The sequence below is a fragment of the Cucumis melo genome, chromosome 8 (assembly GCF_025177605.1).
Source record: "Cucumis melo cultivar AY chromosome 8, USDA_Cmelo_AY_1.0, whole genome shotgun sequence".
NCBI classification, from domain to species: domain Eukaryota; kingdom Viridiplantae; phylum Streptophyta; class Magnoliopsida; order Cucurbitales; family Cucurbitaceae; genus Cucumis; species Cucumis melo.
In genome coordinates, this window is record NC_066864.1 from 30,571,179 (window position 1) to 30,587,127 (window position 15,949).

Consider the following 15,949-nt stretch of genomic DNA (forward strand, 5'->3'; position numbering starts at 1 on the left):
TAGAATTTAGTATTAAAATTTAATGAAATTTATTGTCTAAATTTTCTTTAACTAAAAGTATAGATATAAAAAAGTTATATTATTAACTCTTTTTTTTCAATAGAATTTTTCATTTGATTGCAAAATAGAATTTAGCACAAGTACAAAATATCACATTGGAACAACAAAGAAGAAAACGACTTTCATTTAGGGGACGAGAATTGAATGATAAAAATCAAAATGATAATAATTTTTTAAAAAAAAATTGATATTTAAGTTATGGCTATAAAATATCTAAAGAAGAAACCATCGAAACGGCAGCGTATGGGTTTTAGTACCGCACCACCAAACAAGCAAACGAATCGCTGCCTTTCAAATTCAATCCATTCTTCAAAATAATAATTTATTCCCACAAAATAAGAAAGAAAGAAGAAAACTAAATGCGAAAAAAAATGTATAAAATGAAATGAACTGAAAAAGTTCAGAACTTCGCTCGTTAACCGTTGGCTAAGAATGCGAGTCTTCCTCATCCTCGGCTCTACCTCCGCTTCCATTGCCGGACCTCGCCGCTACCGCCACCGCCACAGCCATTGCAAAGCTCCCAAATCATCTCTCTCCAACATATCTCCTACCGGAACGCATTTGCCGTTCTCTTCACACACCTCAACACGCCATTCCCCTCCAGCTCTTCTGTCCTCCGTTGAATTGGACATTGCCGGCGCCTCATCCGGCGGAAGAATTCCTATACAACACTATGCCGGTGTCGCAACGAAGCTCGCCGAGCGCGGGAAGCTAGAGGATTTTGCAATGGTGGTGGAAAGTGTGGTTGTCGCTGGTGTTGAGCCCTCGCAGTTCGGTGCGATGTTGGCTGTTGAGCTTGTAGCGAAGGGGATATCGCGGTGTCTTAGAGAGGGAAAGCTATGGAGCGTCGTGCAGGTCTTGAGGAAGGTCGAGGAGCTTGGGATTTCGGCTTTGGGACTTTGTGACGAGTCTGCCGTAGAATCGCTGCGGAGAGACTGTCGCCGTATGGCCAAGTCTGGAGAATTAGAAGAACTTGTTGAGTTCTTGGAGGTTCTTTCCGGTAACTTGGGGGACTTTTTTTGTGCTTACTCTTCTTTATCAGTTTGCAGGAAGGAATATATTGAAATGTAGTGTCGCAGACTGGAAGTTGTCACAGTGATGGTAAATAGTAAAGACTGGAAGAAGAAATCGGATGATTGGAACTAATAATTCTATGAGGATTCTTTTTAGGAATTTGAATGTTTGTTCCGTGCGAATTTTTTATGTTTTGTGAGTTGAAGGATTTAAATTTTAGTGTTAAAGCTTATCACACATGAAGTACGAACTTGTTTGCTTGAATGGGGAATTAATCATTTATAAACAACCTGTTTTGATCAATGTTCATGATTGGACTTCTAATACGTAATTTGCATTGCTTGACACACTACCTACGTTTTTCAGGTTTTGGTTTGTCAGTCAAAGAAATGATGAAGCCGTTCGAAGTAATTAAACTGTGTGTTGATTACCGTAATCCTAAAATGGCAATTAGGTAAACCTTTTATTTTTGTCTATCAATGAGTTTTCAAGAAATTTAAATTCACCAAAGTGTATTGTAGGAAGTCTGATCAAAGTCTCACATTAGATGTATGGAGGGTTGTTGTCGAGAACAATTGTTATTAAAGCCGTGTCCTTGACTTAGCTACGATTGTATGCAATCATAAGTGATGAATAAAAGTGGTAATTTCAAATAACATAGTTATAGTGATCAAGCACCTTGCTTCAGAATTGAAGAGCTTGCTTGAGTAAGAGAGACTCTCATCGAAGCAAGAGATGTGTAAAGATAGATGACTATGTGGGGAGGAAACTGTAGGATCCTATGTTCGATGGAAGAATTAATGGGGTGCAACCAAAGTCTTATATTAGATAGGAAAGGGAAAGATCATGCACAAGTGAAACCAAAGAAAAATTCAAAGCCAGGACTTATGTCTAAAGAGAACAAAATCATATCATTGTGAAGATGCATGGAGGATTGTTGTTCTTAGGATAACAATCCTAATATATTTGAGGCTGTATATGTTATATATATTTGGGGCTGTCTTAACTGAAAGGACTTTACCAGAAACGTGGAGAGGGGGAACTATTGCAAAAGCTATGTTCATAGTAGTTCGGTTTTTAGTTGAGGAACCATCACCGGAATTAATGTTTTTAGTCGTTCGGTTTTTAGTTGATTTGGAAGTTCTCTTAATTGTATTTTGGAATTCTGAGCAGTAATCGGTGTTTTTACTTCATATGTGAACCAATAATACAGGTATGCTAGCATTTTACCACACGCAGATATATTGTTCTGTACAACTATAAATGAATTTGGAAAGAAAAGGGACTTGAAATCTGCTTACATAGCATATGCAGAATCCAAGGCAAATATGAATGGTTCTAATATGTATATCCACCGCACAATAATTGATGTATGTGGTCTCTGTGGCGACTACAAGAAATCAAGGAACATCTATCAGGTATTGTTCTAACTGCAATGCAAAGTTCAACTTTTATGCTTATTACTTTAGTTTCGTTTTCCCCTTTTTTCATGATTTGGGATGATATTTCATCCCCCATCTTTGTGGTTTCTTACAATCGTATCGTAAGGTAGTTCTTGCTCGATTGTCTATATAGAAATGGTGGTTGTAGTTTATCAGCATTTGAGCAGTTGTAGTTTAGAAAACATAAAGTATAATTGACAATCGGTTTTAACATCCTTAGTGTGCAACACAAAAACTATCATAAATTACAGATTTCGTCAAATTGCAGTATTGAATGTATTTATTCGATGAATAGCAGCTTTAGTTTTAACAGGTTAAAAAGTACAACTTTCTTTGTAATTTTGTCGAGTGCTGATACTATAAGTGATTTAGTAACAGAGATTGAGGTTTTCTATTTATCAATTTTCTGTAGGATTTGGTCAATCAGAATGTCACCCCAAATATATTCGTTTTCAACAGTCTCATGAATGTAAATGCCCACGATTTGAACTACACATTTCAACTATACAAAGATATGCAGGTAATTCTCCCTCTCTCTTTTCACACACACCAACAACTGAACAAAATAAAAGATAAAAAAATATGCATACCCACTGTTTAAGCATGCTTTTGGATGATTGAAGTTGCAGAGTTCATAGACAATTATCTAATATCAGTATTCATAAATTCAGAATCTTGGTGTACCAGCTGATATGGCCTCATATAATATCCTTCTCAAGGCCTGTTGTTTAGCAGGAAGAGTTGATTTGGCTCAGGACATTTACAGGGAAGTAAAGCATTTGGAAACAACAGGTGTATTGAAGTTGGATGTCTTCACCTACAGCACAATTGTAAAGGTGACAGATATACTCCGCACATAAAATTCATGGCTAAAGAATCTACCACTGAGATACTATGGTACAGTATCCTCATACCTGAGGATTTATTATTATTTTTCAGGTTTTTGCAGATGCAAAATTGTGGAAAATGGCACTTAGAGTCAAAGAAGACATGCAATCAGCTGGAGTCTCCCCAAATATCGTGACCTGGTCTTCGTTGATAAGTTCATGTGCTAATTCGGGTCTTGTTGAGCTGGCTATCCAATTGTTTGAAGAGATGGTTTCAGCAGGCTATGAACCTAATACTCAGTGTTGTAATATCCTATTACATGCTTGTGTCGAAGCTCGCCAGTTCGATAGAGCTTTTCGTCTATTTCGCTCCTGGAGGGAGAAGGAGCTCTGGGATGGTATAGAAAGAAAAAGTAGCATTGACGATAATTTGGATGCAGATTCAACATCTCAATTGTGTACTACGAATATGCTTAATGCTCCATCTCATGAACATCAAATCAGCTGTGTAGGGAACTTTGCTTTTAAACCTACAGTTACAACATATAATACTCTAATGAAAGCCTGTGGTACTGATTACTACCATGCTAAAGCTTTGATGGAGGAGATGAAAAGTGTTGGACTTACGCCCAATCACATTAGCTGGTCAATTTTGATTGACGTATGTGGAGAATCTCATGATGTGGAAAGCGCTGTACAGGTGAAAAATGCAGTTCTTTTTCTTGAATAAGTTGTTTTCCTTTTAGCGTTACCATTGTTTTTTGTTCAATATACTTTATGTTAGCGATACCATTGTTTTTTGTTCAATATACTTTATGTTGTTGAAATTTCATTGGCATTGTACGTACATGTCTATCCATCTACTGTTCTCCCAAAAAACTCTTTCCATCGACCGGAAGGAAAGAGAAGGGAAGGGGGATTCTAATTCAAGACTGGCGTCCTACTGCAGAATCCTTCTATGGTTTCTCCCTTCATTCTTAGAGGATGTTTGACTTTGTTTTCGAAAATCCGGCTTCTTTCAATAGACTTTCTGCTTAAGAACTTAGTTGCCAATAATGTTTATATTCTTGAGGAAAGTACTGCGCTCTAGCCTTCCCATTGTAATTTGGTTAAGAGGCAGAAGCTTTTACTTTTGACAATCAATCTCCAAGTTTGACAGTAGTATTATTTCACTTGCAATCTTTATTCAGTGCAGATCTTGACAACTATGAGAATGGCTGGAGTCGATCCTGATGTTGTTGCATACACGACAGCTATCAAGGTCTCAATCTCTCTTGCCATACTTATTTTCAAGTCTAACTATTGTTACTAGACATAACAGTGACGCTCACTCATCGTATTTTAGCTAGCTATTTTCTTAAAACAGCCTTGTCTTCGGCAATTATATAGGTTTGCGTTGAAGGTAAAAACTGGAAGCTGGCGTTTTCATTATTTGAAGAAATGAAAAGATTTGAGATACAGCCAAATTTAGTAAGTACTGATTCATGCTTCCTTTGGTGTTATGCTATATCTTATACACCAAATAATGTGAAGGAATACTTTACAGTAGTTTAGTTACACATCGTTTCTTTGCTCAACTTTCTTTTGTTATGATAGCTTAAACAGAAGTATTATGGAACAATCACTCAAATAAGTGGAAAAAGAAAAAGAGAGAAGTCAATAATCATGTTAGCTTTCTTTTGGCAGGTGACCTATAGTACACTTCTGAGAGCCCGCAGTACGTATGGTTCATTACACGAAGTTCAGCAGTGCCTTGCTGTATATCAGGACATGAGGAAATCAGGGTAACGTTTACATAATTTATAGATATCATTCACATTCTGTAGTGGAACCATGTTGAAATCCAGTTAACGTTGCTGATATTTAGTCTCTTGTTCATGTTGATTGGTATTGAACTTGCCCACAATGAAGTAAAATAGAACAATATTTCATGCCCTCATAATACTGAATCTGAATGACAAATTCCAACATGGATCTGCGTTTTGCTCCGTTTAGGACTATTGTTTCCTTTCAAAATAAGGGTTTTTTTGGGCCATCATTCTTCTATTTTGGCAAGCCTTTCTGCAATGCCTAGACCTCCATATTTTCTTTAGATGTGATGGAAATTCTTCTAACTGAAAATTTTCAGGTTCAAATCCAATGATCATTATCTCAAAGAGTTGATTGCGGAGTGGTGTGAAGGAGTTCTACAGAATAACAATCAGCAGCAAGTTGAGACAACTCCCTGCAACAAAATTGACATTGCGAAACCACGATGTTTGATTCTTGAAAAAGTTGCCGACCATCTGCAGAAGAGTTTTGCTGAAAGCCTAACAATTGACCTTCAGGAGCTTACAAAGGTTTGTATAAATAGCACGAACAACTGATCCTTAAGTTTGCAAAGTAACATTTGATATTTGTAATTTTGAGAACCTACCTGCATGAGACTAATCATCTTCTGCATTTCATCAGGTTGAAGCTCGAATAGTAGTTCTCGCAGTTTTACGAATGATCAAAGAAAATTATGCATTAGGTATTGACATATTTCTTAGAAAATATATATACTACCATAGTTGAACAATATCATTTGCCAAATTCCACTCCAGGGTTTGTTTTTATGAATACAGGGGAATAGTACTCCAGGAAAGCCCAGCTGCATCTATTACTCTTTAGGAATAGTTACATTTTTATCTATCTTGGCTGCAGGAGAGTCGGTAAAAGATGATATATTCATCATCTTAGAAGTGAATAAAGTTCAAACAGATTTAATTCGAAAGAACTTCGAGGTGAGAGATGCGATAACCAAACTCTTGCAAGATGAATTAGGGCTTGAGGTTCTTCCTACAGGACCTACAATTCCTCTTGATAAAGTGCCAAATTCAGAAAGCTCAAACATGTCACATACAAAACTGAAAGGAACTACGGGAAGGAATAAGTACTTCACTAGGAAACCAGCAGATGTACAGAGGCTAAAAGTCACCAAGAAATCACTGCAAGATTGGCTGCAAAGAAATAGGTAATAGTAGAAGATGGGTGTTCAAAACTCCCAAAATGATTTTTTCGTTAAGGATATAATCATGATGTCCAATATCTTGTAATTACTTTTCTTTTTCTGTATAGCAGTACAAGTAATGTTACTCCATGGTCTCTCTTGTAAACTCCAAATGAAAATCTTTACCATCATTCATTAATAAAAAGTATACACCCCTTTTGTTCAATTACTATGTTTTCTTTTCATGAAAAACCAAACTTTTATTGGGATAAATTTGAAAAACGCATAAGGATAAAAAATAAAAGAAAAGAAAAGCCTACAAGAAAGGGGTGGAATCTACAAAAATGACATTCAATAGCATATAATCACAAAAGAGTTCTACTGGGTAAGGCATCACAACCTCAACTAATGAAAGATGCTAAGTCTCAGCCCATATGTTAGAACTCAACAAAAAGACCTACTCTTGTTCTGATTATTAGCTCCTATTTTCAAAGAGTTACAATCCCGATAACATGCGGATTGAAGAGACCGAGACTGGATATCAAAATTGGAAAGAAATTAGTGTTGCATTACTTGATCAGTCAACTTAATACAAAACCTTACCAATAGAAGGGGAGTAAGAAAATAAAACCAAAAATAAACACTGGTTTATATTGCTCCAACTACATATCCCTACTTATGACAGAATTCTTTATTCTCCATTTAAATAGAAGACCAACCCTAAGAATATGCAGGTATACAATTGATGGTCAGCTAAAAAAACTGCATTTTTACTAACCTATAAGATAATTTTACCTCGTTGATATCAGGATCTGTGATTTCAATTCTTCTTGAATATTATGCCACTGCACTCAAATAACTAAAATAAAAGAACAACTAACATGAAATTGGAAGCAAAAGTATGTATTCTAATCCTTCCTGAAAGCATGTATTTCTTTACCTTTGAAAGCTGGATATGATTTGGTCAGAAATAACATTATCCTGATCATTGCTCAACTTTCATAATGTTGCAACAGAAATTCAACAATTGATTACAATACATACTAACAAGCTCTTAGGTCACAGCCAATCCTTCTGCTGCAGCTTCAATGGCAAATAAACCTCTGACAAATACTGAAAACCAAATGAACTCAATGCCTGAATTTCAGCCTTTTGCTTTGTCTTCACCATTAAAGTGAGCTCTTCAACCCAACCAGGATTCTTCTTGACAAAATCTTCCTCTAACAGATCTTTCCCAGTCTTAATATCCTGCTCTGTCATAGGTAACCTGCACTGCTCAGGTATCTTATATTTATCCAAATCGCTGGGCCTAATCCCCAGCCACTTGATATCAGGAGTAGTCAAATTAGCACTGTCATAAGACATATTCTTTGATCCACATCCATAGACAGATAGAATCTTCAACCCATATGGATCACTATCCACAAGGGCAAGCACTGGGAGCTTCAGCTCCATCTTCATCTTCCTCAGGAACAATCTTGTGGCCACATCTGGCTGTCCCTTAGCCGTCACAATTATACATGGAAAACGATTGTAGAATCTATCCTCAGCTAACCTAATATAAGCAGCATCTTTCTCAACTAAGAGTATAAACAATGCATCACTCTGCATATCTCCAACTCTATCAATATTTGGTGGAATCGCTTTTCCTCCCATACCCATTTTAGTACAATCTATCATATCCCCATTGTCACTAAAAATTAGCCTTCCCACAACCACCCCCTTCTCTGCAGCAATCACGTTGAGACTCGACCTTGTACAACCGAGAATGCAAGAAACATCATCAAGCACAGAATCTGACTGAGTCTGATCCTGGAAGAGCTTTACATCCGTGTAGAACAGATCTCGCTTGGTTACGTGGATGTTTTTTATGCAGAGTTGGTGGACAAGCTGAAGAATGCGAGTAGTAATGGTGGATTTTCGGACAGTGGAAATATTGGCGTAGGGACGTAGGGCAGTTTTATCTTTCAAAACGATTCGATCGAGCTCTGGAACGTACAACTGGTTGGCCGCCGATCGAGAAGGAACGTCGAAGGCAAAACCATTGCCGGAAAGAATGGAACGAGCAATTTTAAGGATCACAGATTCAATTGTGGCCTGCACGGACGAAAGCGAAAGATCGGTGACCTCGCGGCAGGAGGAGGAGAGGCCGAGGTCGTCAAGGGTTTTGGATGAAGAGGAGGATGAGACCGCGGAGGAGTCACTGAGCTCTTTGAGAATTTGAAGAATGAAGGAATCAGCCTTGAGTTTGTTCTTGAAAGGAAGTTGAGCTTCGTCTTCGGGATTCAGTTCAGATCGCCGGCGCTTTCTCTTGTCGGCCATGGAAATGGAGGGAGAGATAGGAGCGACTAAGACGTGAAGAAGCGGGAAATGAGTCTATCTGCACTCTGTAGTATTTAGGGCTTCAAGTGAATTGAAGTGTCGACCGAACAAAATAATTATCATTTTCAACCAAAATTAACTAAAATATTTACAAAACATCCGAAAATTTCAGACTCCACTAATAGCAATATTAAGTAACATCAAATCTGTTTATTATCGATAAAATTTTAATTTTATTATATTTTATAAATATTTTTACCGTTTACAATAATTTTAAAAAATAAAGAATGACAAGTTTTTCTTTTCTTTTTCAAAAATCGTTTGATTTGATCTAAAAAATATCACTTGCTCCATGTTCCGAACAAATAAAAAATATCATTTTCTTGATGCTATAAATCACTTGTCTATGCTTTTCTCAAAGCAATGAGTGAGTGAATAAACAGAGAGCAAGAATAGCAAGAGCGAAAGAAAGCAATAGATAGAAAGTTCAAGCCTGTGAGAGAAGTGTGGACACAAAAGAGGAACAAGAGAAAAAAATCAAAATCTTAAACTAATCAATCGATAGTAAAATGTAAGTTGCCGTACCAAAAAAATTCTTAAGTCATCTCCATCGTTGTGATACATATATACACACACTGCCCCTTTAGTTTGTCAAGTTCCAAAGTTTGTGCACGTTGACACCATATCAACACTTTTTTTCTTGTGGGAACTGGGATTTTCAATTTGACTAACTAAAGGATGATTAAAGAGTAAGAAGAAATAGTAGGGTTAAAAAAAGGAAGAAGATTAAAGAGTTTTTTAAGTATAATTTGGGAAACTTAATCAAATTATACCAACTAAAATCAAGTCTTTCTGACTTGCAAGAGTACATGAGCCAATAATTTAATTATTTGACTTAATCAGTATAATTAGCCAAATAATGAACATTAGACTCAAAACTTATTCCCATATTTCTGTTATTGTGTAAATTAAAGATAGTTAATACACAAAATTTTCTACATTAAGTTTGTCTAAGGCATTTTCATTGCTTCAATTTTCTAACTCCATAATTTACCTAGAAGGAAAAGGTCACTCCATTATTTTTAATATTTACTGAGTTTTACTCAATATATGCTTCGGATACCATTTTGCATGATTCGATAATTATACAAACACTTTCTGGCCCAATCTGAAAATATATAGAAAATGGTTTTCATTCATTTGATTCTCTAACTTTATCATCCATATCTACGAGAGTAGCCATACTGTTCCGACTATTCAGAGTATAAAACTAAGCTCCCTCGATAAAAATTATATATACTCTACTTTTTCCTTCATATCAGTTTTGAATTTCAAGTGGGGTATTAATTTCACGGTGTTTTGGTTCCATAACGACTACCTTATTGCAAGCCAGCCTTTTAGGTGGCATTGGATCTTGGCAGTGTGAGAATCCATCTCAACTTTATGAGCAACATGCCTTGAGAATTTCTTGGATATCTGGATCATCCCCAGCTTCTTTATCCTAAAGTTTAGAAAATAACTAATTAATAATAATAATAATTAAAAAAAATTGACTATGTGAAGCTTTACATCTACCAAAAAAAGAAAAGGGGGTTTCCAGTAAGTTACAAAGTTTATCTTAGATTCAACCCTGAAGGCTTGGGGTCAGTTTTATTATAGCTATTGGTATTATTTTTCCTCTGTGTTGGAAAATCTTTTGGATATTGTTTTACCAGGAAAATAAAATCAACAAAAATCATTGATCTGGATTCTATCATAGCAAAGGATGTTATAAAATCGACAATTAGAGATAAACAGAAAATGTCAATAGTAAAGAAACGACACAAATATTTATATGTTCACTAACAGTATTATAAAAATGTCCATGGGCAAAGAGAGAGAGTAGTTGTATTACTAGAGAGGAAGTGCCAAAGTACCAATTGCATGGGTGCCTCAGGAACTAGAGAGATTATATAAAATCCAATTCTCTAAATCTTAGCACCAAAATAATAGATTCAAGATATTCCAAGATAACAAATAAGAACAGATATAGGAAAAGTGTCGTACCTTGTGAATGTAAGAGATGTTATTTTTACCGGGACCTGCAACTATGATGCCACCTTGCTGCCTGAGAATGGCACGAATATAATTTCTCATTAAGCATAATGAGAGAGATGTGAATCAGTGATTGTGAGAAGACCAAGTCGGGTACTGAACATTTCTTAAGACATACAATGATGAGTTTCCCACAGAAAGTGAGAACACCATCTAAAGTGAATCAGTGATTGTGATATATTATATTCAACGTGAGTCTCCACTTTATTCAAATTAATCAAGGAAATACTTAGATATAAGTTTTTCTTATATGATAACAGATAATGGGTAGTATATCTCAAGCTCAGGGGATCTCACTGCCTGCTCATGTCATCTCATGGAATTTAATCAAAATTCAAGAGTGTAGTGATAAATTTGAATTGCCATTTTTACTCTTTTAACGAGGAATGACCATGTGAGAGCCTAGATAGAGGTATATTAAGATTATTAAGTAGGATAATAGTAAGGGCATGAGGAACATTGGCTAGGGGTACTTTGGTAATAAATATAATGTGTTAGGGTCATTAGAGAGGTGGATCATTTTAGTAGTAATTTTCATGGTCGAATTTGGGAGAGTGTAGCCCTCTTGAAAAGCTATGATTATGAAGTTTCTTCAATGCAATGTTTTTGTGTTCTTGGCTATTCTTGAATTTTCTTGTTAGGTAGTATCCTAACAGAACACAAGGTACGAAAGAATGAATATTCTTATAGTGGCACAGAAAGGAAAGAGTTACGTATTTGCCTATTCCCTTGACGAGGGGAGGTGAGTTCATTGAATCATCATTCTTCTTCTTCTATTTTCTTTTCCGACTTCTCATTGTTTAACACAGTTTTGCAACTTTCAAAACAATGGAGAGATAGAGAGAAAGAAAACAGTTAGAATTTTCAGTTACCAGCCCCCTCTAGTCACAGTGTCCTTTTGGAAAGAAAGATTCCAATCTTGCCGATAGCCTTCCATATATAGCTCAATAATCTTGAGACCCGCCTAAGTATAAAGTCATACAAGCAACCAAAGTAAGCATCACAAGCTGTTATTGCTGGTGAACATTAGTTTACTGTAATACTGAACTCCTAACTTACTTTGGGAGTAAATGTGGTTGTAAACCCAGAGACAAAATTTAGAGCCTCGTACGATGAATGAGCAGGATCAGCATAAACTTCTGTAAAAGATACTACGCTTTCATCAGTCAGTCAAAAAAAAAATCGTCTCTGCTTATTCTAGATCACAATTCTAAATACATATATAACTGGTTAACGTCGATTCAGAAGAAAGTCAACAATCCAATCTTACTCCCAAAACTTATCTAGATCTGTTATCATTCTTACGTGATATTGTTTTTAATTTTATCCATTCTCAGGTCCACAACAGAAATACTTAAAGATAAAAGAGACAACTGTTAAACTTCTCTCAGATCAACATATGGTTCAAAGGAATGTTTACTGAGTGTAAAAAATCTAACTAGCAGTAGCCTAACTAGATAACTTCTATACATCCTGCAAGTTTCTTCATCAACACCTGATTGATCTCTATTATATTATGTACATATAAAGAAACTACAAAAAATCGTTTCCAAAATTTTTCTATAGTGGCAGAATCTTACCTCCCTGAAATTTTGTTTGCTCACTGAATGCTTTTGCCTACATCAGATTGTTAACATTAAATAAGGATCAATAAAGTGAACCGACAGATTTTAATGTGAGATAATGATGCAGTGATAACCTACTAATGATCCATAACCATACGGTCCAACTCAAAAAGAAAGAATGGAAATAATGTGGCTTAACAGATAAAGTGTCGTAATCCAGAACGCAGTACCTAATAAAATCCCCAGCATTCTGCAAATTATTCATTGAGACTAGTTTCATACCTGATCAATGCTACCAGGTCCAATCAGCACAAGAGCCACACCGGATGCATCCAATAAATCCTGCTACCATTTCATGAGCTGTGTGACTTAATTCTTGAAAGTATCTTTTATACATATGTTGAGTGTGTGTATTTGTATATGTATAATCAAGTTAATGGTGAAATACTAGTTCTATTTTCGCTATAAACAGTACAAAATTATAAATGGAGCAAGCTAAACTTTTATTAATTTGATCAAAGATTGAGAAGGCAAACGTCTTGAAGTGAACAATATCTCCAAAACATATGTATTCAAATTTTTTAGTATAAACACATGAGATACCATCATAAAACCAACAGACAATGAGAAAAGTAGTTCATGGTTTTATAAAAATCTTAATTTATATGATGCGAGATCCTCAAACATGTCCTTCGAAATGGTGCCTCTTTAGGTTTACCATTCTTAGATGGGATCCTAATTTATATTTTTGGACCAAATGCTCAGCTGAACTTAATAGTTTCTCATGCCATATTAAATAACATGAAGTTCCAGCTTAAAATTAATGGACAATAAGAATAGTAGCTCATGTATCTTATAAACATTGTGAGATCCCTTAGTTCTTTTCTTTTGTGTGATCCTCAATGTGAGAATTGAGAATTTGAACCTCAACTTGGACATGAATAAGTAATGTCAACTACCTCTGAATCAAGTTGAAGCAAGTTGACAACTCAGGTTCATTACCTTCTTAGATGCAAGATAATCAGCACGTTTTCGGCAAAAGACACACCTGTAACAATGCATATCTACTCATGAACCTAAAAATAGAAATTGAAAAACTGCTGTCAATTAGCTATAATATAAAATTCAAACAAAGTACCCAAAATGACGGGCAAATGCAACAACAGCTTTCCTAATTTTCCAGAGATCGGAAATCGGAATTCCATCGCCGTTCAAGTCAAACACCTTCACAGATTCCAGTAAGTCTGCAGTGTTCCCACTCTCCACGTACGATCCAATTCCTGTAAACCACATTTCATAAACCACATCCCCGCAATAACGAGGGAAAAGCCGTAACGCGAAGAGCAATTTGACTCACCGGGAGAACCAGATATTGCCGAGACAACGACGCCAGTTCGCCGTAGCGAGAATTTCACAATATTTTTGCAGTGCGAGAAGCTGTAACTAAAGGGAATTTTCCGACAACGAGGATTGTAGAAGACACGCGAAGGTTGGCAAGATTTCCTTTGAGGAAGTGCAGAATTGGAAGTCAGTGAAGCCGATAGAGTCGCCGCCATAAGTTCCACCAAAATGAGCCCGAAGGAATTTTGGAGCTGAAGCCAAACGTGGCGGGTAGATGAACAGAGATTTAATTTTTCGTACAAATAATTTGAAACCAAATATTAAGCGGACCAGCCATCAATCGCCACGTTGTCGCTCCCGCAAGCGAAGAGGGGAAGTTTCTAGTGGATTTATTAATTAATAATTTGTTTAAATACTTATTAAGGAGATTCATAGTCATAATTCATTAAAGCTCCTTAGATTGCTAGCAATAAATGAAACAAACATTTTCACACTATCATGCTACTATAAGTTCATTTTGTGGAGTGGTACATTATGAACGAGAAAACAACTTCACTATTAAATGGTATATTATTCTATTTTTACAGTCTCACAGTATGTTTTCTTATATTTTATTTTAGATGAAAAAAGCAACGTGAATATTCGACAGTTTACTTCTATTTCTCAATCCAAGTGGTAGCCACTTGTGGTGATGTTTTGAAAGTTGAACACTGATCTAGGTTGAAATCTTATATTTAAGGTGGCTTACATCTCTGCATATTACAAACTACTCTTAGGTCGTACATCATATTGATAAGACAAAACTATAGTTTATTTGAACTCTTGGGAATATCGAAAGTTATGGTGAGAGAAAAATATACAACAAGAAACTCTCACTTTACATTCATATTTGATATTAAATACAATTTTCAAATATATAAAAAAGCATAGATGAAAAACTCTTGTCTTATTCTCATGGACATTGAATCATACCTCTATAACAAATATATTCTAAAAGATTATAATGAGAAACAAATAAGAAATGAGCCTCTATACGAGAGGAGCTTGGTTGTACGATAGTCTATCTTAACCGCATTAATTTTTAAAGTGTTTAGTTTTGAGAAAAAACAAAAAAACTGAATTGATTGATAATAACTTAAAATGTGCACTTTCAGGAGTTATCTTGAAGTTTATATTATTATTGTTGTTGTCAAATGCATTTAAATAAAAATTACTTTTTGAAATACAATTTTTCTACGGTGAACTCAAACGTGTCTTTTAGCTATAAATGAAATCTCACACAAAAACATGTACAATAATTTACTCATGGGTTTATGCCCATAACATATATTGGTGCACTGTATAACTTGTGATCTTACTTCTTACACACGTAGCAAATGTTGAAATTAAGTATGAATCAAAGGTTGTCCTACTTGAATAGTGAATTTTTTCATTATTGACTTGTTCTTTTTTCATTTCTCTCTTATATTCCACTTATCATATCAAATAAAACATATTAGAACATCACTTTATATTTTTGTGAAGATATGAGAGTAAGATTTTTTAGGTTGTTGTCCAATTAAAATATTCACATTTATTGATTGATGGCATAGCCTTGAAAAAACAAAATTAGTTTATTTATCAGACTATTTTCAAATATAGTAAAATGAATCAAAATATTCAAATTGAGATAAACCAAAATGTTTGTATATAGATTGTGATATTTTGTTACATTTATAAATGTTGCACCCAATATATAATTATATAGTTTCAATTAGTAATTTGTTCTATATACAATTTATTTATCTTGTTCATATATAAAATGAGTTAATTATTCTTTTTATCAATTAATCCATTGGAATAAAGTTGAGTAATGAAAGGAGGAAATTGGAGGGGAAAATTAAAATAAAACAAACGAAGTTGTTCGCCGTTGTTGTGCCAAATTACGAATTTCACCTTCATGATGGTATGTATGGTAGGGATGTTAAACGACAAGTCACATTGAAGTAAAACAATAAAAAAATAAAGAAACCATCGCCGTTGCCGGGGATCGAACCCGGGTCACCCGCGTGACAGGCGGGAATACTTACCACTATACTACAACGACTTTGTGTTCAAGTGGTTTACTAGAACATTTATAATTTAAATAATCTTTAGGAACTTAATCATTTGGGTATACTAAGGTTAATAATGAACAATGCATGATATGACATATAAATATTTTAGTTTTTACAATTACAATACAATAGGCAGCTTCAAACCTAGTCTAACTCATAAATAAGACGTCCATACTCTAATATTCAAAACCATGCAATATAATAAAATATATTTATA

The 15,949-nt window shown here is 35.1% G+C and overlaps 3 protein-coding genes and 1 non-coding gene across 5 annotated transcripts; 1 reads left to right on the forward strand and 3 right to left on the reverse strand.

The window, feature by feature from the left end:
* The first annotated feature begins 389 nt into the window (after nt 1-389).
* Nucleotides 390-6,540, forward strand: LOC103489699 (pentatricopeptide repeat-containing protein At5g02830, chloroplastic). Of its 2 annotated transcripts, none has more exons than XM_008448977.3 (12): nt 390-1,060; nt 1,441-1,528; nt 2,288-2,492; nt 2,929-3,036; nt 3,188-3,352; nt 3,456-4,043; nt 4,539-4,604; nt 4,733-4,813; nt 5,030-5,127; nt 5,472-5,682; nt 5,795-5,855; nt 5,950-6,540. In XM_008448977.3, exons 1-12 carry the CDS (start codon nt 493-495, stop codon nt 5,955-5,957), a joined length of 2,247 nt encoding a protein of 748 aa, XP_008447199.2. In that variant the 5' UTR covers nt 390-492; the 3' UTR covers nt 5,958-6,540. The 2 variants fall into 2 exon arrangements, with proteins under 2 accessions (XP_008447199.2, XP_008447192.2); XM_008448970.3 differs by having other exon boundaries at nt 393-1,060; nt 6,029-6,540.
* A 678-nt stretch (nt 6,541-7,218) lies between these two features.
* On the reverse strand, nt 7,219-9,383 carry LOC103489716 (DNA topoisomerase 6 subunit A). The gene is made up of 2 exons (XM_008449003.3): nt 9,222-9,383; nt 7,219-8,701 (listed from the first exon to the last, which is right to left on the reverse strand). Exon 2 carries the CDS (start codon nt 8,634-8,636, stop codon nt 7,374-7,376), a length of 1,263 nt encoding a protein of 420 aa, XP_008447225.1. The 5' UTR covers nt 8,637-8,701; nt 9,222-9,383; the 3' UTR covers nt 7,219-7,373.
* A 430-nt stretch (nt 9,384-9,813) lies between these two features.
* On the reverse strand, nt 9,814-13,940 carry LOC103489710 (thioredoxin-like protein AAED1, chloroplastic). The gene is made up of 9 exons (XM_008448990.3): nt 13,653-13,940; nt 13,434-13,575; nt 13,298-13,343; nt 12,578-12,637; nt 12,311-12,347; nt 11,790-11,869; nt 11,603-11,694; nt 10,683-10,743; nt 9,814-10,137 (listed from the first exon to the last, which is right to left on the reverse strand). Exons 1-9 carry the CDS (start codon nt 13,849-13,851, stop codon nt 10,078-10,080), a joined length of 777 nt encoding a protein of 258 aa, XP_008447212.2. The 5' UTR covers nt 13,852-13,940; the 3' UTR covers nt 9,814-10,077.
* A 1,710-nt stretch (nt 13,941-15,650) lies between these two features.
* On the reverse strand, nt 15,651-15,722 carry TRNAD-GUC (transfer RNA aspartic acid (anticodon GUC)). Its single transcript has one exon. It is a non-coding gene; the product is annotated as a tRNA-Asp (tRNA).
* Nucleotides 15,723-15,949: the final 227 nt, after the last annotated feature.